This window comes from Lolium perenne, chromosome 4 (assembly GCF_019359855.2).
Source record: "Lolium perenne isolate Kyuss_39 chromosome 4, Kyuss_2.0, whole genome shotgun sequence".
Taxonomy (NCBI): domain Eukaryota; kingdom Viridiplantae; phylum Streptophyta; class Magnoliopsida; order Poales; family Poaceae; genus Lolium; species Lolium perenne.
Genome location: NC_067247.2, coordinates 233,136,109 through 233,160,703, shown reverse-complemented (window position 1 = coordinate 233,160,703; position 24,595 = coordinate 233,136,109). Strand labels below are relative to the sequence as shown.

General features: G+C 43.7%; 1 protein-coding gene across 1 annotated transcript in view; it reads right to left on the bottom strand.

Annotated features, from left to right (window-relative positions):
* LOC127326116 (uncharacterized) overlaps positions 1-17,434 on the bottom strand; it is a 37,431-nt gene extending 19,997 nt beyond the window's left edge. Inside the window, exon 1 of the mRNA XM_051352980.2 lies at positions 17,380-17,434. Coding sequence (XP_051208940.1) covers positions 17,380-17,431 — 52 coding nt within the window. The 5' untranslated portion in view covers positions 17,432-17,434. The remainder of the gene's footprint in view (positions 1-17,379) is intronic.
* Between the last annotated feature and the right edge of the window lie 7,161 nt (positions 17,435-24,595).

The following is a 24,595-nucleotide window of genomic DNA, read 5'->3' as shown; positions in this document are numbered from 1 at the left end:
CATCCTGACCGAGCGAATTTGCGCACCCTCCTCTTCAAGAAACTGCACGAACGATACGAGTTCCCGGTGGACTGCTCAGAAAAGCGTCTCATGCGGAACAAAGTGCACAATGCCGCCCTCACGAAGATGAGCACCACCCTCGCTAGTTGGAGGAACCGAGTGAAGAAAATGATTAATAGTGGTGAGAGTTACGAGAAGATCAAGGAGTCAAGTCCCTCGATCACCGAGCAAGACTACGCTGATTTCAAGATCAAGTGCGAGAGCGAGTCAACGTCGGATTCTAGTCAGTGGGGGAAGGACATGCGAAAACTGAACTTAGGCACCCACAAACTTGGTCCTGGCGGTTTTAGGGTGGCGCAACCGAAATGGGACGCCGCGGATGAGGAGCGTGTGAAGAACGGCCTCGAGCCCCTCTTCCCGCAATACAAAAACAAGCAAACCAGGAACTTTCTCCTGGCCCGGTACCGTATTGACCCGGAAACAAAGGAGCTCACCACCACTCCGGATGTGAAGCAGTTTGAGGCTCTTCTGGTAAGGAATGCACCCGCTTAATTAGCTCCTTTATGGTTGCATTCTTATTGATGAATCCAAATTTCTAAATGGTTCATGCATGTTCCTCCCGTAGGCTAAGGAGGTTGCTGCGGAAAGTGAAAAGGAAGCTAGTAGCGGCGCGGGGTCCACGAGCTCCTCGCAATGTGCCCCTTGGGACACCCCTTTAAATAGGGCGTTGAATGCCCACAAGAAGAGGGATCCATTGAGTAAGCCGATGTCGGCTGGTCGTGTGGTCGGCGAAGGATGCTCTATGAAATGGTCAGAATACTATAAGTCGGGGAAAAGGAGAAAAAGGCCACCATCGATGAGAAGGAGTCGCACAACTCAAGGCACAAGTTGCGCAGATCCCGACATTGGTTGAGGAGCAAGTGCGGCAACAAGTGCAACAAATCGTGGAGACCCAACAGAGGACGCAACGACAGCAAGTGGAGGACCAAGTGGGCACGACGCTTAGCTCCCTCATCCCTACCTTGGTTGCCGGTCTGGACGCGTGGTATAAGGGAGGACAAAAGGGGGAACCCCCGGTTCCCAGTTTCGTGGGCAGCAACTCCCACAACGTGGATCCATCGGTGAGTCCGTAGGCGGCAACAATGGTGTCTCCGGCGGCGCCAACCTTGGTGGCTCCCGCGGCGCCAACCGTGGTGGCTCCCACGGCGCCAACCTTGGTGTCTCCCGCGGCGCCATTACTTCAGCTCAATGCACCTGTCGCTGCGGATAATACGCCGCCCGGCACCGCGCCAACAAGCGGCCACTCCATCAGTTGCACGCCCGCCGCCGGCGGTGCCTCGACCTTAGCCGAGCTGGACGCCATCACGGTAACCAACCCTTGGCCAATGACTTCCATATCCTTGCCTTTGACTAGCTAGCCATCCCTAACGCCCTACATGTTTTCCGCAGAGCTCCGCCGTCGACGTCCCATGCACTCTCCTGCAGTTTGTGAACGGCGAGTTGATCGATGTTGCCAAGGCCAAAATCGTTCAACCGAGCAACCGTCAGTTACACGGTAGACCCATGCAACCCGACGTGTATAGGATTCAACTGGTTCGGGTGCTTAGCGGCTACGACGACATGCTACCTCCCTTTCAACCCCATGGTGCCGACGAAGATGAGGTCCTTACCCTCCAGCATTGCTTCAATTGGTCCATGGTTTGGCCAAAGAGCCAGATTCGTTTGGGGGCGAGGGACACCACCCCACAGACAGCACCCCCAGTCGTGCCGGCACCAAGCCATGGCAAGACCACCCCAACGGTGCCGCCATTAGCTGATGTGGACATGCAGATGGCACAGGATCCGAACGATGGTCCGGACGAGGACAGTACGTTCGCCAACCTGGACTGCAACTTCGATTTTGGGGTGATGGACTACGATCTCAGTAGCCAACCCTCTCAAGCTGCCGCCGAGGGGAAAACCAATTGCAACAAGCGGCGCCTATTCTGTTCTCAGGAGACGCCTCCTGCTGCCGACTTCACCGAGACTCAGCCGATAGCCGAGGTGAGAAGTGTTATCAGTCCTAACACACTGAAGAAGGCTTGCGAAGAGGAGAATGCAGTCCCAGTAAATACGAAGCCGAAGGGACGGAAAAGAAAGAAGAAGGATGGCAAGTCTGCCAGCCAGCCGGCACCTATCCGTGCTCAGGACGGGCCACCAGTGCCCATGAATATAGAGGCGAGGGTGCATGTGTCCGGTGAGCGGATGCTAATTCAAAGATTGTACGATGCTGCACCCGGTCCTATGCGATCTCTGGTTGACGGTGTTATGTTTATGGAGGAGCGGCGTCTCAGGGAGAAAGATCATGGATACCCAGTGTATGTTGCCAAGGTGCCCTCGGGCCATGGCTTTGTCGATAGTGGCTTCGCGGAGAAGATCTTCCTGCGGTATGATGACATCTTCGCCATGCTGAACAGTTATCCGCTGCACTACACCTTCATTCGCCTATACTCGCTCAGCAAGGCGATGCGGATCATTAGACACAACATCCCGGACATCGCGATAGCCGACCCCTTCTACATGCGTGCCGTCCACTTGGCCACCGCTGGAGACCGGGCAGTCGCGAGTGGATACCTCAAAGACTTCTTTCTAGCGAACCAGAAGAAGTGTAACATCCTCCTGCCTGTATTTCCCGAGTAAGTCACCCCCTCACCGTACCGGTCTTAACTCGTGATTTTTTTAGATTTCAATCGTCATGTTCTAAAACATTATGTGTTCTACGCAGAGACAAAACCTGCACACTCATCTCCATAACCCCGAAACATTCCGTGGCCACATACCTCGATGCGGACGGTAAGTCAACCATGGACTACACGAATGTCAAGGCCGTACTTGATGATGCTCTCAATGGCTACGTCAAAGCGAAAGGCAACATGCAGAGGCCAAATGTTAGGTACGGGAAGCATGTGTTCAAGCACCAAACAAAGTTTCCCTGCGTCAAGAAGCCGCCTTCTAGTAACAAGGATGCCTACTACGCCCTCTATCACATGGATAAGTTCATACGGGACCAGCAGCAGCTTACGCTACCTGAGCATCTCGTAGATGGGCCAACAAATTGTCGCGGGTCCCTGACGACGGCATCAAGCAAGACTTCTTCCGCATCCAAGTAGAGTTTTGTGAAATCATCCATCAAGATGTCGTTAGAAGCGCGGGGGAGTTCTACGCCGGCTATCAGCCGTCAAATAGTGTCATAGACACAATGCTCCATATGCAGGGTGACGACTACCGCTCATGGATGTGCTTGAAGAAAGGCGGCGGTTTTATCCACGCTCCGAGAAAGTCTTGATGTGCGAGCCTAGTTATGTAGTTGTGAACTAAAGACGAGCTTCTATTGTAATAAACTTTATCCAGCACTTTACTTGCTATTAATTACTAGTTCGGCTATGTTTGTGAACTTATATATATGGCTCTGTCGTTTTCCGCACTTGATTTGGTCGTTAATTTTGTTTGCATATGCCGATGATTAGAATGGTTGGTCACTTGTACACTCGGGGGTGGAGCGAGCGAGCCTGGTGTGATGGCACAAATATCCATGTCTTGTGCATCCTACCTGGCCTCGCTCACTCCATCCCTGAATGTTAAAATTTGTTTTGACCAACAATGTATGAGGCATTCCATTTAGTTCATAGTAGCTACTTATCTCTTGTTTGAGTTGGCACTTCTTAATTGCATTTGGCCGATGATTAGAATGGTTGGTCACTTGTACACTCCGTGGTGACGTAAGCGAGCCTGGTGTGATGGCACAAATATCCATGTCTTGTGCATCCTACCTAGCCTCGCTGACGCCATCACGGAATGTTAATATTTGTTTTGACCGACAAAGTATGAGGCATTCCATTTAGTTCATACTAGCTACTTATCTCTTGTTTGAGTTGGCACTTCTTAATTGCATTTGGCCGATGATTAGAATGGTTGGTCACTTATACACTCCGTGGTGACGTAAGTGAGCCTGGTGTGATGGCACAAATATCCATGTCTTGTGCATCCTACCTGGTCTCGCTTACTCCATCACGGAATGTTAATATTTGTTTTGACCGACAAAGTATGAGGCCCTTGTCATTCTTCCATTTGCTTTCGTATTTCAAAATGCCGATGATTAGAATGTTTGGTCACTTGTACACTCGGGGGAGGGGCTAGTGAACCTGGTGTGATGACACAAGTATCAATCTCTTGTGCATCCTACTTGGTTTCACTAACCCCTTCTCTGAATGTTAATATTTGTTCCGACCAATAATGTATGAGGCATATGCTATTTAGTTGATACCACTTGGCTCTTTCTTCCATTTTAGTGCCGATGATTAGAATGTTCGGTCAACTGTACACTCCGGGGTGTCGCTAGTGAGCCTGGTGTGATGGCACAAATATCAATCTCTTGTGCATCCTACCTGGCCTCACTAACGCCATCCCGGGATGTTCATATTTGTTTCGACCAACAATGTATGAGGCATTCCATTTAGTTCATACTAGCTACTTGTTTCTTATTTGAGTTGGCACTTCTTAATTGCATTGGCCGATGATTAAATTTTGTGGTCACTACACTTGGGGGAGGCGCTAGCGAGCCTGGTGCGATGGCACAAATATCAATCTCTTGTGCATCCTACTTGGCCTCGCTAACGCCTTCCCTAAATGTTAATATTTGTTTGGACCGACAAAGTATGAGGCCCTTGTCATTCTTCCATTTGCTTTCGTATTTCAAAATGCCAATGATTAGAATGTTTGGTCACTTGTACACTTGGGGGAGGGGCTAGTGAACCTGGTGCGATGACACAAGTATCAATCTCTTGTGCATCCTACTTGGTTTCACTAACCCCTTCCCTAAATGTTGATATTTGTTCCGACCAACAATGTATGAGGCATGCCTTTTAGTTCATACTACTTGGATCGTTTTTGAGTTTGCTCTTATTCGTTGCAAACATCTATGAGCGTGCACTAATGTTTCTTTGGCTTGTTCATATATGTGCAGATATGACGTGGTATGTCGTGTACAAGGGCAAGGTTCCCGGAGTCTACAATGACTGGGAGGAGTGTCGGAGACAGGTTCACCATTTTAGCGGTAACAGCTACAAAGGGTACACCACTAGAGCGGAGGCTGAAGATAGATACGCACGCTATTTGGCGGGAGAGAGGAGGGAGCGGAGGAGGAACCGGATGAAGACCACTATCATCGGGATGGTGCTAGTAGTGACTCTAGCTCTCTTCTATGTGATTGTACTTTAGATGATCGATCTTGTGTAACCACTAGCTCGTTTGCGACTTTGTAACCCCGTAACTTGCATTGTAACCTTGTAACTTCTCTAATGTGAAATCTTGTGAATCATGTGGGGCTAATGTGAAGAACTATGTATGGATAAGCTGTGCTGTTGTTTATATGTGTTATATATCCTGTATTGTGCTATTGTACTGTGATATACCTGTATAAATACCTGCCAGGATACAAAAAAAAATTCGAAATTCGTAGCAGTGGCGCACTAGTGGCCCATCAGTGGCGCACGTCCACTAAGTAGCAGTGGCGCACTGCGCTGGATCCAGTGGCGCACTGCCCTGTGATCCCCTCCGAGACTAGCAGTGGCGCACCAGGAACCTCAGCAGTGGCGCACGTCCTGGAGACATCAGTGGCGCACGTCCACACGCAGCAGTGGCGCACCACCTCGCTAAAACAGTGGCGCACGCAAAACGGTAGCAGTGGCGCACCTCGTCTAGACAGTGGTGGCGCATCACATCGACCAACAGTGGCGCACCACTTTGGAGTAATAGTGGCGCACTGCTGGACATGTCAATGGCGCACCACGCAGTGCGCCACTGGTATCCAGGCTAGTAGTGGCGCACCCCTAGTGCGCCACTATTAGGAGTTAGCAGTGGCGTGATAGCAGTGGCGCACCACTAGTGCGCCACTGAAGGCTATATGTGGTGCGCCACTGGTTGCCTTTTTCCTAGTAGTGAGTGCACGAGATGCAAGCTCTCAAGGTGGCCGAACAAAATTCTCAAGATTCTCGCAATTGTTCAATGGGGATGGCAAGAGGTGCAAATCTTGCTTTCAATGTCAATGTGGTGGAAGAGGTGAACAATAAAGAACCATATAGAAACTCTTGAAGAATGTCCTATCCAGAGGACTTGGAATACCATTACCATGACCATATGGCATTTAATGCAAGAACCTTTTGGGTTGATCAATCCAAGGCAAAAGAAGAGAACATGAAGAGGAACAAAGCAAGCGGGTGACCATTTCATCGCCGAGCGCCCATATGAGAATAGAGAAACTCGTGGTGGAAGGCTCATTCCCAAGGACAAGAGAAAATATTCAAAAGTTCCCAAAAAGATACCATTCATCAAGAATAAGATGAACAAGAGGCCATCAAGGATTGTGCTATTAACTCAAGAGGACTATTCTTCCGAGGACAATAATAGTGATAGTGATGAAGAAGAAACCTCAAAGGAAGTGGCCACTATTGCTAGGTACTACCTCTACTCCACCTTCATCCCTCTTTGAATCCCCCAGTGAGAACCCTCACATCAAGAATGCACATTGCTTTATAGCAAGATCTTCAATGGATACATCTATTGTGCTCTCAACACTCAAGAAGAATATACTTCCGGGGATGATGATGATGAAGAAGACAAAACTACCAATGGGTTGGTTGCTCTTGCTTCCATCTCCACTACCTCTTAATTACTAATTGAATCCCCCAATGAGGATATTCACACGAAGGAAGAAAATTGTTTCATGACTTAATCTTCCGAGGTATCATACCCTAACCCCCATATGCCTAATATTCCAAATACTCTATGGGTTGATCATGCTAGCTTAAAAGTTAAACAAGAAATGCTTGAGTTAGATGAGTTCATCTTTAACTTGAAAGGTGACAACAAAAAGCATGTTGGGGCTCTCATGTCTCTTCTAGCACAACTAGAAGATATCCTTGATAAAAAATGCCAAATAGAAAGAGAGGATTCTCTTGAAATTGCCTCTTTAAAAAACGCTCTTGAGGAAGAATAAGAAACTATAGCTTTTGTTGAAGAGAAACTAGAAACTCTTGAAGACCCTCAAGATGAAATTGCCAAAATCATCAAAGAAAGAGATCTTGCTAGGAATAAGGTAAAACTTCTTAAAAGGAAAAAGCCCTTACTTAGGTTGGAATATCCACCCTCAACTTTCTGCAACGGCTCGATTTTGGGGGGGGGGGGGGGCGGAGGGCATAAATACCCCTGTTCTTCCCCAAGCTCAAGATGCTCACTCTCTCCAAGTTCATCCACCATTATTGAGCCACACGAAACACAAGAATCACTTGATCTTCTCCTCCAACCATCCAAAGCTCTTGATCTTTGGAGAATCGAAGGAGAAGACCCCGATCTACATCTTCACCGAATCGATTTACATTTCCCCCTCATTTGCTTGAGGACCCCTTTGCTAGTGTTCCTTTTTGGAAACCCCGATTATTGTGAGCCTCCAATTCAGTTGTGGATGTGTGCCCCAATAACCTAGTAAAGGCCCGGTTTCTGCCTCAAGGAAATCTCTTAGTGGACAAGTGAGCTAGGCCTTTGTGGCATTGCTCACCGGAGAATAGGGTGATGTCGTTGAGGCGTTGGTTAGGCATTTGTGGCGACCACACCCCTCCAACGTAGACGTACTTACCCTCAAAAGAAAGGAACTACAAGAATCATCCCTTGTGTCTCCGCGTGCTCCACTCTCAGTTACCTCTATCCTTGATTGCATTATTATATCTTGTCTAGCTATATTTTACTTAGTTGTATACCTTGTCATCTAGGGAAAATTCACATAGTTGCGTATCTAGAGAATTTACCTTCGTGTCAACCCTTAAGTGAAAACGAACTAAAATTTTGGGTAGCACCTATTCACCCCCTAGGTGCGGCATATGATCCTTTCACCTAGTCAACACTTAAGCACGCTTAGGTACTAGGTGACGGGCAAATGCCTCGCCTAGGACATAAGCGGAAGTCTAAGCGGGGCAACCAAGAAATTATCTTTCTCAATTAGAAATCATTCCATACTTACTAACGAGCTAGATGGGCATTATTCTAAAGGTAGTTATTATAAACTTACACATTTACATGCTCTAAATTAATGCTTATTCACATATAATAACCCATATACACACTTGATAGTGTAAACTATGCCCACCTAGGGTACGCCTAGGGCGCTTAAGCATCACCTAGGCACCAGGCGAATGCCAACCGCCTCGCTTATGCCTAGTGATTTTTCCAAACTACGAGCATGCTAACAACAATGGAAGTATATTTTTAGAAGCACAAGAGTACAGAACAGGTCCAATTCTATGATACACTGACATATTTTGTCACAGATTATTAGTATTATCATAAAGTTGTCATCTTATTTATATGCCCTTAGACCATTAATTTATCTTCTTACCTCGTACTAGAAAGTATATTTGAGTTCATCAAACGTTACACCATAAATGGAGTAATTATAAAGGTGCTCTTCGAATATACCGCATAATATGTTAGGGACTGAGGTAGTTCAAGACTGGGATATTGCTCCTCCTGGACAATGAGAGATACACTCTGGGATCTCGCGGTATTGTGATGTCGAGTTATCATCTGCGTAGACATATCGTGATCTTGATAATGAGAACATCATAATATGTGAACGAGAAAAGAGAATGAAACCGATGTCTGGATAATGGTACAGTGAAGAGTTGACTCACCGGGATACCTAAATCTCACCTTGGGTTGTAATTATGTGTCATGAGGCAATAAGGAATAACATATGTATTAACGTCGCTCAAAGTTATTCGTGTATGTGTGGGAGCCATTACAGACTTCTAGGTCCTGCCATTGGTTATCAATATGAAAGGAGTGTTTAGAGTCATGTCCACGTGTTACCAAAATTTCTGGGTCACACACTTAAGTTATATAAATTTGTTGTGAGAGCTGCATTTATGATATGTGGTCGAGAGAAGTGTATGGAATAGTTCTGGTGTCATCTAAATAGGTTTGGTGGAGTACCCGAGTCTTTCTCGTGTTATGGAAATAGTCCATGTTGATATGTGAGAGAAATGTGACATCAGGAAACTTTTGGAGTTATCTTATATGGATTTGGATTTATTATCATAGCTATGGTGAATTTAAATTGGAGGAAATAGGGTTTCAGTGTTTTTTTGGAAAGTTTCAGAAGATTCTGGATCCACCCAAAGGTGTATCCGGAAGGGCACACTTGGCCACATGGTTCCTAGGGGTCCAATGGTACGACCTCACCATGCCTATGTAGACCCCAAATTCAGGGGTGGCCAATTTGGTAAGGGTGGTTAGACGAAACCCCCTGCACCTACCCCTTAGTTGTAAGGAGGAGGTCTGCTAGGGTTTGGGGCCAGTCGGCCTCTTTTTTTTTGTATATGGCTGCCTGCCTTATTTTTTTTGAAGGTGAAACAGTGGGATAACCCACTGCAATTTTTATATTAATAGGAGTTTATCAAAGTACAAGGTAGAGGGAGATCCTCTATAAAGAAAAAACAAGAAAGAAGAAAAGAGTACAAAAAGATCTATGTCTGAGATTGTAGCCATTCCTTAAAAGAATCTGCATGCTTCTTCTTCATTCTGTAAGTGAGCATCTTTGCTTCTTGAAGAAAGATGGCTTTCCAGGATTCAAAACTTGGCTCCTGATTGTTGAAGATTTTATTATTTCTCGAAATCCAAATGCCCCATGCTGCTAAAATTATAAGCTCCATAGCGAAGGGAACATTTAGTTTTTTCTTTATATCATAGAAAGCTTGAAAAATTGTCCCATTTCTTCTTCTCTGAGGACAGATGTAATTCCAGCAGACTTTAGCAAAGTTGCAATTCCAGAATAAGTGAGTGATGTCTTCCTCTTGTTGATGACAGAGATTTTGTACACAATAATAAGAAGGTAGAGTCATATTTTTTCTTTTTAATAAGTTCCTGGTATTGAGCCTGTCATGAAGAAGAAGCCAAAAGAAGAATTTGTGTTTTGGTTGACAAGAAGATTTCCATATCCATCCAAAGTGTGGCTGTGCCTCTTGATATCCAATTAAACAATTATAAGCTCTGTGAACAGAGAAAGTATTACTTCCCCATATGTAACTCCATTTATCAGATTCATCATTACTTATTTCCTCTCTAGCAGTTTGATGATCATTTCCATTTGAAGAAATTCAGAATAAGCTTGCTGTGAGAGAGGCAGGTGAAAAAGATCTTCTAAGAATTCAGTGTCCAGAACATCCCTGACAGTTATCAAATGATTCCTTGCATAAGTGATCAGATGAGGCATACTTTGCATTAGGCAGTTGTCATCCCAATTATCTTGCCAGAACAAGCTTGATTTCCCATTCCCTAAATTGCACTTTGCCAATCCTTTAAAAGTATCAACAAGTTTCAAGTGAGTTTTCCACCAGAAAGATCCTTCCACTGATCCTCCTGGAAGAGTACCATTGTTATAATAAGCTCCTTTCACTAATTTGACCCAAGGGATATCATGATTATTATAGAACTTGTCCAAATTTTTTAACAGCAATGCTCTGTTTTGAGTGTCCAGATCTAACACTCCTAATCCACCTTGATTTTTGGGTCTTGTGATTTTTTTCCATGAAATGAGAGCTGATCCCCTTGCTTGTACATCTCCATTTTTCTTCCTCCAAAGGCAGTGTCTCATGTATTTGACCACTTGATCTTTTATAGTTATGGGTACATCAAAACAGCCCATAAAGAAAATTGGTAGAGATGAAAGAACTGATTTGACTAACTGTGACTTTCCACCATAATTCAGAAAATCAGCAATGCCACCCAATCTTGATTGGACCCTTTGAATTATAGGTATGAAATGCTCCATAGAAGGTTTGATAATGCACAAAGGCAATCCAAGATAAGTAAAAGGAAAGGTTCCAGTTCTACAGTTTATGGTGGCAGCAAAATGATTCAGCTTTTCAGTAGCCATATTGATTGGAATCATATTGGATTTATGGTAATTCACCTTCAAACCAGTGGATTCAGCAAAAGAGTGCAAAAGAGCTTTGAGACTAACCAATTGCATTGCATCAGCTTTTAAAATAATCAGAGTATCATCTGCATATTGTATCACAGGAAAATCATCACAAGCACACTGAATTGGTCTTGAAATTAAGTTCTGATCCATTGCTTTGTTGAGAATGGATTGTAAAAGATCTGCAGCCAAGACAAAAAGAAGAGGGGATAAAGGATCCCCTGTCTAACTCCTCGTTCTGTAAAACTTTTCCCAGGAATACCATTTAGTAAAACAGAAGAAGTTCCAGATGACAAAATGATTTCAATCCATTTAATCCATTTTTCACCAAAGCCTTTAGCTCTTAGGATTCTTAGAATGGATTTGTGTTCAATTCTATCAAAAGCCTTTTCAAAGTCCAATTTCAGAAGTATGATTTCTTCCTGTGATTTGTGGCATTGGAATAAATATTCAAAAGCCCAACCAAGGCAGTCTTGAATTGATCTTTTTTTGAGGAAGCCATATTGATTCTTGTGTACCAGCTTTAGTATGACCTTCTGTAATCTGTTGGCTAATAATTTAGTCACAATCTTTAGGGTACTGTTGAGGAGAGAAATTGGTCTGAAGTCCCCTGGAAGCAGAGGAGTATCAATCTTTGGAATGAGTGTGATGAAGGAAGAATTAATGCTTTCCAAAGAAATATTCCCATCATAAAAATCCTTGATTACTTTTTTGACATCAGCTCCAATAATATCCCAACAATTTTTGATAAAATCATTATTGAATCCATCTGGTCCTGGAGACTTATCATTTGGCAGGCTCTTGATGACCCTATCAATCTCTTCATCAGAGAAAGGAACTTCCAATCCTTCTTTCATCTCACTGCTCATTGGGTTATCATATAAGTCCTGCAAATTGAAATGCATATCTGGATCATCAGATTTACCCATCCTCTCCTTGAAAGCATTCCAAAGAATTTCAGCTTTACTTTCATGATCAGATATATCAATATTTTGATCATTTCTCAAGGAAGCAATGTAATTCTTTCTATAATTAATAGTGGCCTTAGTATGAAAGAATTTTGTATTTGCATCTCCTAACTTCACCCATTTTATTTTCCCTCTTTGTTTCCAATAGGATTTTTCATTTTGAAGTAAAGTGATCACATGGGATTTTAAAATATCTCTGAGATTCCACTCTTCCAGGGATAAAGTCCTGAACTCCTCCATAGTATCCAGAAGACCAATGACTGAGTGTACTTTGTCAATAAGAATCTTTAAAGAAGGAAGATTTTTTGCCCAAAGTTTCAATGCTCTTCTCAAGTTCTTGTATTTGGCATTAATCATCTTTGCACTGTCACTAAAACCCACTGGAATATTCCATGCATTTTTAACAATGTCCTTGAATTGACTGTGCTGCAACCAGTGATTTTCAAACCTAAAAACATTTGATCTGGGTATATTTGTTCCAATGGTGACTACACAAGGTACATGATCCGAGGTTGGTTTAGTCAAAGCATGAGCAAAAGTGGATGGAAAAGAACTTGTCCAAGAGGCTGATGTAAAAATCCAGTCTAATCTTTCAAGGAGAGGATCATGCTGCATGTTGCTCCAGGTGAATTTCCTGCCCTTTAAAGGGACTTCAATAAGACCCAAAGTGCTAATTGCTTCATTAAAACTCAACATATCATTCACATTACCACCAGGCTTGTTTCTATCAGAAGGCTTCCTAATGAGATTGAAGTCTCCCATGATAATCCAATCAGTGTCATCAGGCATGTCAATATTTGCAAACCAATCAATAAAACCATCTTTTCTATCATGTTGGCATGGTCCATAAATGTTTGTTAGGATCCAGGAAGCATCTGATAATTTGCAGGTGAATTTAACTGAAAGAGAAAATTCATTGGAGAAAGCAAGTTCACCATTAAATGCAGAGCCATTCCAAATTATAATAATGCCACCTGAAGCTCCAATTGAGGGCACAAATTCAAATTTATCAAATTTCCTTTGACAAAATTTCCTCAAATACTCCAAATCAAATCTCTCCCTCTTTGTTTCTTGTAAGCAAATAATATCACATCCAGATTCTTCTATTTTGCTATAGAGAGCTAACCATTTTTTCTCAGAGTTAATCCCCCTCAAATTCCAGTTCATAATTTTCCATTTTCTTTGTCTATTCATTGGGAAACCAGTTGTATCTATAATTTGGGGCTAGAAACAACCATTGTTCTAGCAGACAGCACAGGGTGTATGAAAAGATAAAAAACCCAAAGCAAGGAAAAGAATAAGTGATGAACAACCAATTCTTGCAAACAACCCAGGCAGTCAGGACAGGTGGTGAACATTTCAGGTACAAAAGCATAATCTTATTACAAGACACAAGCCCACTGGAAACCATCATGACTAAGTTTCCAACTCCCCCAACATCAAAAGCTCTTGAATTGTGATACATAGGGAACATCTATTTGCTAGGCCTTTTTTTGGCCCCCTGAGCAGCCCCACCAGCAGCTCCATCTTTTTTCTCTTTGCCTGATCCTTCAGACTTCCTGGCAATCTCTTTTCCCTTCTTCACAATCTCTTTGCATGCATTCCCTCCAAGGCTTGAAGCAGATGGGCCTGGAGCTTTGTTTATTCCAGTGTCTAGCTTGCTTTTCTTCATCAACCTCTTATCTATTTCCTTCTCATCAACCTTACAGAAAGATGAAGCCAAATTTTTAACCACCTTGGAATTAATCATAGGGGGAGAAGCATTGCAAGTCAAACAATTTCTATTATTGCAAGAAGCATGATTCTTAAATCCTTCATTTAGTAAAATCAGTCTGGGACTTCTTCTTACCTCAGACTCAACCAGAGGTATCTTACTTTCTCTTCTCTTCCTTTTGGGTGAAACCAAGAGATCCAAACCAGAATCTTCAGGGGTCAAAATTTGATCAGTGTAATCTGTCAGAAGGCATGATGGAGCCTGGGACACAGCACATTTATCAGGAATATAGAAAGAAACAGTTGGTTCAGTAGATATAGGTTCCTGAATAATTTCCCAGAGTTGAGAATAAAGGAATTCTTTTGCCCAATCAAACTTCTCTGGGGTCATGAGCATGAGGGTGACAAAATTAAACCAACTTACAGGAATTTGAAGCACTTTGGTATTTCCTTTTGGATCATTTGAGAGAAGGTTTGGAGCAAAGAATTTCTCCCAAATATCCATGCCTTGCTTTGAGAACCTAGCATGCAGGTTATGTTCTTCAGGAGCAGAGAAGAAAAAAGTTTCTACTCTGCCTAGGACAATGTGAGCTTCTTCAGGAGGCAGCAAATTCATATTGTTTGGAATAATCAGATCTTCTCCCAAGTCATGAACCATGCCATCCATTTCATCTTCAACCAAGTTTTCCTCTTCATCCTGATAAGCATTGATGAGATTGTTCAAACCATCTCCCAAGGGCACATCCAGCTGATTAACTTCATCCTCCACAGGTAGACCAAACACAACCAACTGCATGTTGTTCACAGAATCATTTGAGAGAGCACCTTCAGGACTGTGCACAGAAAAAGTAATGTTGCTGCTGCTGTTATTTGGTGCATTTCCAGGTAGCACATCCATCTCCTCAGCTTGAATAGCATCAAGAAGCTCTTGGAAAGCTGGATTAGGAGCAATGTCAACTTCCAACTGCTGCTCCTCCTGAAGAATATTGTTTCCCATAGCCCAATGTCCCCAACCAACTTCAGCTGCATCAGGCTCTTGTTCTGCTTCCTGCTGTTGCTGATCAACATCAGGAAAAGGGTTTGGCTGCTGAAGAGGAATGCCACCATCCAGGTTAGGAAGTGGATGTGGGTCCACACCAACATCAGGAAGTGGGTCCTCATCTTGTGGGCCCCCACCAAGCAAGTTCTGCTGCAGGACCTCCACTAGAAAAGTCCAAGATTCAGCCTCTGCTCTGTTTCCTTCAGTTAATCTGACACTCCTTGGTATATCCTCCAAATCTGAAACTCTAACTTTTGCCAAAAGCCTACCCTTGTTAGTGGGGTCCCTTTCCCAAAGCAGTACAGAGCCAATATCAGCAAAACAAGCATTGATATCTTCAGTACAAATATGATCAATGGGGGGCCCTACCATCAGCACCCAAGCATCTCTGTTGAAATTGAACCTTCTCCAGTTTGGCCCCTCATTGTGCTTAATGAATGACACATGGACATTACCAAAACCAATAGGACTAGAACTAATCAGCCTATCTCTATCACTGACATTGTTGAACTGAACATAAGCGGCACCAAAAGGACATGGTTGCAAGCTGACAAATCCAACATTCTCCTGCTCTGTGAGGAACTCAGAAAGTACCTCATTGATGTTTGCAAAAGGAATCTGACCTGGAGGAACTGGTTCAATGGTAGCAATCGCATAGTGCTCATGATTTCTTGGTCTTCTCGGAACTACCACCCGCTTCACTCCAACACGCCCTGGAATGTGCAAAATCTGGAATCCATGGACAGCAAAGGTGGCGGAGGGAGTGGCGGTGGATGAATTTCTTCCACGAGACCAGGGTTTTCCGAGGAGGGAGACAGGGGCGAAGAAGACGAGAAGGCAGCAACACTGTGCACTGTCGGAGAAGGGAAAAAAGAAAAATCCCTAAAAGAGGAAACTTCCTCTAACTGCGTGGCAGGCCCATGGGCTTTGAACCAAACAAGGAAAGAATCATCAGGCCATTTTGGTTGCGGGAACGACGGGAATGTGAAAAACGGTAAGAGGCCCGGCAACTTCGCCACCTTTCCGACCAAAAAAGAGCTATCACCGTTCCCAAGACCAGAGCCATTCAAATTGTTCAAAGGAGCAATTAAAACTCTAGAATCACGCTCCTTAACACCATTTGTATCAAAGCTATTAATTATGTCATTACCTCTTGAAACCGCAGAGCCTTGTCGGACAGGAGGAACAGATGAAGGAAATTGTAGCCGTTGGAAAGCAGAAGCTCTTGACCCATTTTTCTTCTGTACCAAAGTCCATTCTTGATCTTGCTCACGATAAAATTTCTTTTCCTCAAATATCCAATTAGGACCTCCATTGCCCCAAAGGCTAACAAAGAACTCAAAATCTGTGTTAGAGAATTTGCAGACATTATATATTTCAAACCCAATAGCACTTGAAGTTACTGAAAAGCTGAATGATCTATCCCTTAAGAATTTGACATCAAAGAGAGCAGCATGACCTCCAAAACAGGCTTGAAGGGCAATAGAAACAGTATGCACATCAAGCTTGAACCTTGCTCTTCCAAAAGAAGCCACTAAAATAAATCCTCTTCTTGAAAAACTCTTGTTTCTGACGATAGGAAGACCAAATTTCCTCATGCAACTGTCCTCAAAGCTTTTACCAATAGAAAAATCCAGACAAATGCCACTGCATGGACTAACCAAAGGTGATTCTGATCTCACATTACCAACTGACCCTTCATTGATCATGTTGATGGCTTGCTCAATAGAATCAGTGATAATCCTCTCCCCCACAAGAACCATACAAATTTTAAGGTCCAAGATAATACCAGAACGAATTTTCTCATTAATAAGCAAGAACCTTGCATCAATCACTTGCTCCTTGGAATCTAGTAACACGATCCTTTGAGCATGAGGCTTGAGGATGAGAAAGGCAGATTTAGCAAAAGCTGGCTTAGAATCAGATCTCACAGATGAAGAAACCAAGGGAGCATAAGTGACACGCCACTTTATCGGGGGAGCTTCAGGAAAAGAAGAAAAACCAGGTGGAGAAACCAAACAAGCTTGAACAAAAACCATGTGAGAGGGGAACCTCACAAAAGAACCAGAGTAGAAAGTCTCCCCATTTGACAAGTGCTTCCCAACAATTGGAGCATCTTTGTGGTTGACCAAAGCTAACCAACCTTTAGGCCAAAGCAAGAGGAACCCTTGTGCAGCTTTGTTCTTACCAACACCATCAAGATCTTCAAAAGAAACTTTCCAACGGCCAAGAGGAGGGGGGAAAGGAGACATGGGTATCACCTTGACAAGGAGACGACGCTGGTGAAGATGATTGGATCAGAAATCCAGGATCACCACTGCCTTGGAAGATCGCCGGCGAAGAAGAGGCCTAAGGCTTGGAGGGTGGGTGGGTGGGAGAGAGAGCCATCCTCTCGGCAGCTGCTGCCTGCCTTATGGGAGTGGTGGCTAGTAAGGTTTCCTCTTCTCCCAAGGCTCCCTACCCCTTGGTCCTCCTATATAAACCCATGACCCCCATATTTCCCTGGATACCCTGAGCAGCAACAAATTAACGCAGATGGATTATTAGTCAAAAAGGACAAGACCGATAAAAAAATCAGCGGCAAGATCGTAGACAAGATGTGGGAAGAGGGAATAATCGAGGAGATGGATCTTGAGGCGACCGAAACGGACCTTGCGGTGGAGGCGCGCCGACGGGTGGCTGCTGCTGGCCGTAGTACCTCATGACTGTGGCATTAGATGCAACTTTGTCTGGTCAATTCTCCGTTTGGCGACAGAGGAGGGAAGGGGAGGATGCGCATTGTGTGGTCTGGCTTGGAGCTGGATAGACAGGGAGGCGGATATAATTAGGCGGAAGAGACGACACACTGAAGCCCCGGCTGGGGTGGAGCTGTTGGACGTAGCCGTTGGGCTGGGACCACAGGGTTGTTGTGCCCGTTAAATGCTACTTCTTGAATGCTTGCTCCATTCTTTTTTAGATCTTACATATTTTTTTAACAAAGAGAATATACTAATATCGTGAAGATACCAGTTACACCCAACCTTGCAACAATGAAAAGTCATAAAGACATTACCCAGGTGCACACAACCCTACTATAAAAAATGAGAGGAAAAAAGATCCCGCTACAATGATCAAAACCTTGTAGCCGCAACACAAAAACCACATCCAAAACAACACCCAGAGTTCGCACTCTCAAAATAATGCCTTCAACAAGGCGATTGCCAGACACAACTAATAAAGGCCAGACCTTAGATTTTCACCATGAAAGATAAGACTATGTACTCCTCTTGTGTTGTCATCTCCACTTGTCGATGTCATAGCCACAAGTCAAGAAACACCAGGCAAAGTCCTCTTTGCTACAAAGACTCAATCTATTATAACTAGACCTCATATCTCAGCCGCCATAATATTATCTGCCACAATCTTCTCCATGAAAATCTAAAACCGACATGCCCCATGATGACAACAGATATCGAAACTTCGCGTCACTCCCTCTTGAAGTCGCACGACTAGAAATATGGGTGTACTTGACCGAATGACATCCGATCCGGCAATCTATAGGCATCATGTACGTAAGGGGATCGCCGGTGGAGCCTTCCGGAACTCGTCACTCACTATATCAATGAGGGTCGGCATCAAGCACAACATAGTGTAGGGATTCGTAGCATAGAAAACAAAAAATTTCCTACCGCGAGAACGCAATCCAAGCCGAGATGCAATCTAGAAGACGGTAGCAACGAGAGGATGAACGAGACTAACCCTTGAAGATTTCCAAAGCCTACGAGAGGAGGCTCTCGTTGCTGCGGTAGACGATCACTTGCCGCTTTCAAAAGCGCGTAGAAGATCTTGACGGTGCCACAATCGGGCAGCACCTCCGTACTCGGTCACACGTTCGGTGTTGATGAAGACGATGTCCTTCTCCCCGTTCCAGCGGGCAGCGGAAGTAGTAGATCCTCCTCGGAATCCCGGCAGCACGACGGCGTGGTGGCGGTGGTGGTGGAGATCTCCGACAGAGCTTCACCTAAGCTATGTGGGAGAGAGAGGGAGGAGGGAACCGCTAGGGTTTCTGGGAGAGGGGGCTCTTGGGGGGGTGTGGCCATGGTGGTCTTGGTGTGGCCGGCCAGCCCCTCCCCTCCCCTCTTCATGTAGGTGGAAGCCCCAAGGATTAGGTCAAAAGTCTCTGAATAAGACCCCAACATAAACCTTCCATATGACCAAACCTAGGGGAAGTGGGACTCCCCCCTTTCCTTTGGTGGGGTGGCCGGCCACCATGGGGAGGAGTCCACTTGGGACTCCTCCTCCCTTAGGCTGGCCGGCCAAGGTGGGTGGAGTCCCTCTGGGACTCCACCTTCCATGCTAATTTCTTCCGGACTCTTCTAGAACCTTCTAGAACCTTCCAGAAAAAATACCGGATCATTTTCAAACCTAGAAAATGACTTCCTATATATGAATCTTATTCTCCGGACCATTCCGGAACTCCTCGTGATGTCTGGGATCCCATCCGAGACTCCGAACAAAACTTCGAACTCCATTCCATATTCAATATCTACTAATACGACATCAAACCTTAAGTGTGTCACCCTACGGTTCACGAACTATGTGGACATGGTTGAGACCTCTCTCCGACCAATAACCAATAGCGGGATCTGGAGATCCATAATGGCTCCCACATATTCAACGATGACTTAGTGATCGAATGAACCATTCACATACGATACCAATTCCCTTTGTCACGCGATATTTTACTTGTCCGAGGTTTGATCATCGGTATCTCTATACCTTGTTCAACCTCGTCTCCTGACAAGTACTCTTTACTCGTACCGTGGTATGTGGTCTCTTATGAACCATTCATATGCTTGCAAGCTATTTAGACGACATTCCACCGAGAGGGCCCAGAGTATATCTATCCGTCATCGGGATGGACAAATCCCACTGTTGATCCATATGCCTCAACTCATACTTTCTGGATACTTAATCCCACCTTTATAACCACCCATTTACGCAGTGGCGTTTGATGTAATCAAAGTACCTTTCCGGTATAAGTGATTTACATGATCTCATGGTCATAAGGACTAGGTAACTATGTATCGAAAGCTTATAGCAAATAACTTAATGACGTGATCTTATGCTACGCTTAATTGGGTGTGTCCATTACATCATTCACATAATGACATAACCTTGTTATTAATAACATCCAATGTTCATGATCATGAAATTGATCATCTATTAATCAACAAGCAAGTTATACAAGAGGCTTACTAGGGACTCCTTGTTGTTCACATAACACACATGTATCAATGTTTCGGTTAATACAATTATAGCATGGTATGTAAACATTATCATAAACACAAAGATATATTATAATAACCATTTTATTATTGCCTCTTGGGCATATCTCCAACAGTCTCCCACTTGCACTAGAGTCAATAATCTAGTTTACATATGTAAAGATATAACACCTTGGCCTTCCGGTGCTTTATCATGTTTTGCTCACGGGAGAAGTTTTAGTCAACGGACCTGACATGCTCAGAAACGTATGTATTTTGCAATTCATTTGCGTCTCAACGCATCACTCATTTTCTAAATGAGTTGGCATTAAATATGTTTGGTCTTCTTGTGGAACCTTAATTCCGCGGTCTGAAATATGTCACTAATATTGTCATACACAATATAGCTTCAAAATTCTGACACTATCGGAACTACACCAAGTTCTCAAAGAACCTCTTGACTTAACATCCTCAGTCATTGTCAAAACAATGAAATATTCTGCCTTTGTTTGTAGAATCCGTCACAACATATAGAACTCATCTAAATCTAGCATAGACAACTTCTATCTCATTGTGCTACCTTTTAAACAACACTTAGCCTAATTTGAGATTGGAATTTTATTTTTATATGTGACCAAACTAATATCGATGCAACACCTTACAGCGATTTGTTTGTCATTACTCATACAAAACTATATATCCTTGGTTCTTCTAAAGCACTCAAGGATATTCTTACTGTTTATCCAATGATCATCACATGAATCATTCTGGTATATGCTCCTAACCATTTAGAGCATAGGACATCTGATATTGTACATATTATTCGTGATCTAAAATCACTCATGTGTTTTTTTACTCATTGAGTGTCAGATACACTCAAGTCTTGTAAAACCTTCACATGAAAAGAACACCTTCTTTATATTGAACTACTTCAATATTCATTCTATGTATTTTTTAACTTAAACTTTTATGTGTTTCAATCCATCTTCATACACTACAAGAAAAGTTGCCATGGCCGACGAAGTTGAAGTCGCGCCGTGGTTGCTGGTGTACCATGGCCGACGATTTTTGGTCTCTCCGTTGTGCATGTCAAAATGTTTTTTTTTCTCGTTTTTGAGGCCACCTAGCCCGACGAAAACGGCCAAAACGTGGCGTATGGTGTCCCAGGACGTGGTGCATCTCGAATTCTCGGGTTCGCCGGCCGAGTCAATGAAAATCCGCACCGCCGAGGGATGTAGGGCCCAGATGGCAGCCTCTCTGGCATTGTTTTTTTCTCGATCGCGCCATCTCGTTCAACGCTCTCTGATCGAGCCATTTACGATGCAGGATCATGGGTCCCGCATGTCATCCTCTATGAACAAAAATTCTTTCTATTCTTGGATTTTTTTGACCCCCTGATTTCTGGCTACTTCCTTTTTCTTTTGATCCCTTGCCACCTTGGAAACGTTGAGACCACTGCTGCTAAATAGGACCCGCATGTCATCCTCTATGTGCAATCAACTTTCTTTTCTTGGATTTTTCTTTGGCACCTCAAATTTGGTCACTTGCCTTTTTCTTTCGATCCCCTGCCGCCTCTCAAACGGTGATACCGCTGCTGCTAAATGGGACCCGCATGTCATCCTCTATGTACTATAAAACTTTCGTTTCTTGAATTATTTTTGGCTCCTCATATTTGGTCACTTGCCTTTTTCTTTCGATCCCGTGCAGCCTCTCAAACGGTGATACCGCTGCTGCTAAATGGGACCCGCATGTCATCCTCTATGTACTATAAAACTTTCTTTTCTTGAATAATTTTTGGCTCCTCATATTTGGTCACTTGCCTTTTTCTTTCGATCTCATGCCACGTTTGAAACGTTGAGGAACCTGCAGGGTCATGGGACCCACATGTCATCCTCTATGTACTATAAAAGTTCATTTTCTTGGTTTTTTTTCACCCTCTGATTTTTGGCAATTTCCTTTTTCTTTTGATCCCCTGCCGCCTTTGAAACGTTGAGGACTCTGCTGGCTCATAGGTCCCACATGTCAGCCTCTATGTACAATCAAGTTTCTTTTCTTGAATTATTTTTGGATCCTGATATTTCGTCACTTGCCTTTTTCTTTCGATCTCATGCCACGTTTGAAACATTGAGGAACCTGCTGGCTCATGGGACCCGCATGTCATCCTCTATGTACAATAAAACTTTCTTTTCTTTGATCTCCTGCCCCCTCTGAAACGATGAGGACGCTGTTGGCAGGTCGGTCCCACATGTCATCCTCTATGAACAATAAAAGTTTCCTTTGATGGATTTATTTTGAACCCCTAATCAATTTCTGGATATTTCCTTTTTTTCTTTTGATCCCCTGTCGCCTTGAAATCACTGAGGATGCTGCTGCCTCATGGGTCCCGCATGTCATCCTCTCAGAACGGTAAATGTTTCTTTTCTTGGATTTTGTTGACCAAACGATTTTTGGCTTATTTTTTCTTTCGATCTCCTACAGCCTTTAAAACGTTGAGGACGTTGCTGGCTCACGGGTCCCACATGTCAGCCTCTATGAACAATAAACGCTGAGGATGCTGCTGCCTCATGGGTCCCGCATGTCATCCTCTTATAACGAAAATGTTTCTTTTCTTGGATATTTTACCAACATATTTTTGGTTTATTTTTTTTCTTTCCATCCCCTGCCGCCTTTAAAACGTTGACGACGCTGCTGGCTCATGGGTCCCCGATGTCAGCCTCCCCGTACAACAAACATGTGATATCTTGATTATTTTGCAGACAATAAACAGTGTATTGCGCTCTGAGCTATTTCAAACGGATAAATTAAATCTTTATTTTTACATAAACAAATTATATGTTGAATCTCCTTGTTTTTTTTGTTTTTGCGAAGCATAGGACTTTCCTGTTTTTTTTAGAAAATTCCGAACTTTCCTGTTTTGGAGTGGGCTGAAATTGTACGAGTCAAAAGGCCAAGCAGGATAGTTCGAAGGCCCAGATGTCTAGATGCAGCCCAATTGAAATCTTTCTTCTTGGATTTTTTTTCACCCCCTGATTTCTGGCTACTTCATTTTTCTTTTGGTCCTGTGCCGCCTTGGACACGTTGAGACCGCTGCTGCAAAATGGGACCCGCATGTCATCCTCTATGTACTATAAAACTTTCTTTTCTTGAATTATTTTTGGCTCCTGATATTTGGTCACTTGCCTTTTTCTTTCGATCCCGTGCAGCCTCTCAAACGGTGAGACCGCTGCTGCTAAATGGGACCCGGATGTCATCCTCTATGTACAATCAAGTTTCTTTTCTTGAATTATTTTTGGCTCCTGATATTTGGTCACTTGCCTTTTTCTTTCGATCTCATGCCACGTTTGAAACGGTGAGGAACCTGCTGGCTCATGGGACCCGCATGTCATCCTCTATGTGCTATAAAAGTTTATTTTCTTGGATTTTTTTTCACCCTCTGATTTTTGGCTATTTCCTTTTTCTTTTGATCCCCTGCCGCCTTGGAAACGTTGAGTAAGATGCTGACTCATGGGACCCGCATGTCATCCTCTATGTACAATAAAGGTTGTTTTGGTGGATTATTATTGGTTCCTGATATTTGGTCACTTGCGTTTGTCTGTCGATCTCATGCCACATTTGAAACGTTGAGGAACCCGTCGGCTCATGGGACCCGCATGTCATCCTCTATGTGCTATAAAAGTTTATTTTCTTGGATTTTTTTCACCCTCTGATTTTTGGCTATTTCCTTTTTCTTTTGATCCCCTGCCGCCTTGGAAACGTTGAGTAAGCTGCTGACTCATGGGACCCGCATGTCATCCTCTATGTACAATCAAGTTTCTGTTCTTGAATTATTTTTGGATCCTGATATTTGGTCACTTGCCTTTTTGTTTCGATCTCATGCCACGTTTGAAACGTTGAGGAACCTGCTGGCTCATGGGACCCGCATGTCATCCTCTATGTGCTATAAAAGTTTATTTTCTTTATTTTTTTCACCCTCTGATTTTTGGCTATTTCCTTTTTCTTTTGATCCCCTGCCGCCTTGGAAACGTTGGGTAAGCTGCTGACTCATGGGACCCGTATGTCATCCTCTATGTACAATCAACTTTCTTTTTCTTTTGATCTCAAGACGCATTTGAAACGTTGAGACCGCTGCTGCTAAATGGGACCCGCATGTCATCCTCTATGTACAATAAAGTTTCTTTTCTTGGACTATCTTTGGCTCCTGATATTTTGTCACTTGCCTTTTTTCTTTCGATCTCATGCCGCCTTTGAAACGTTGAGTAAGCTGCTGGCTCATGGGTCCCGCATGTCATCCTCTACGAACAATAAAATTTTTCTTTCTTGGAGTTATTTTTGACCCCTAATTTCTGGCTATTTGCCTTTTTCTTTTGATCTCCTGCCCCCTTTGAAACGATGAGGACGCTATTGGCAGGTTGGTCCCACATGTCATCCTCTATGAACATTAAAAGTTTCTCACATGGCTCCTGATATTTGGTCACTTGCCTTTTTCTTGCGATCTCATGCCACGTTTGAAACGTTGAGGAACCTGCAGGCTCATGGGACCCGCATGTCATCCTCTATGTACAATAAAACTTTCTTTTCTTGGATTTTTTTGGCACCTCATATTTGGTCACTTGCCTTTTTC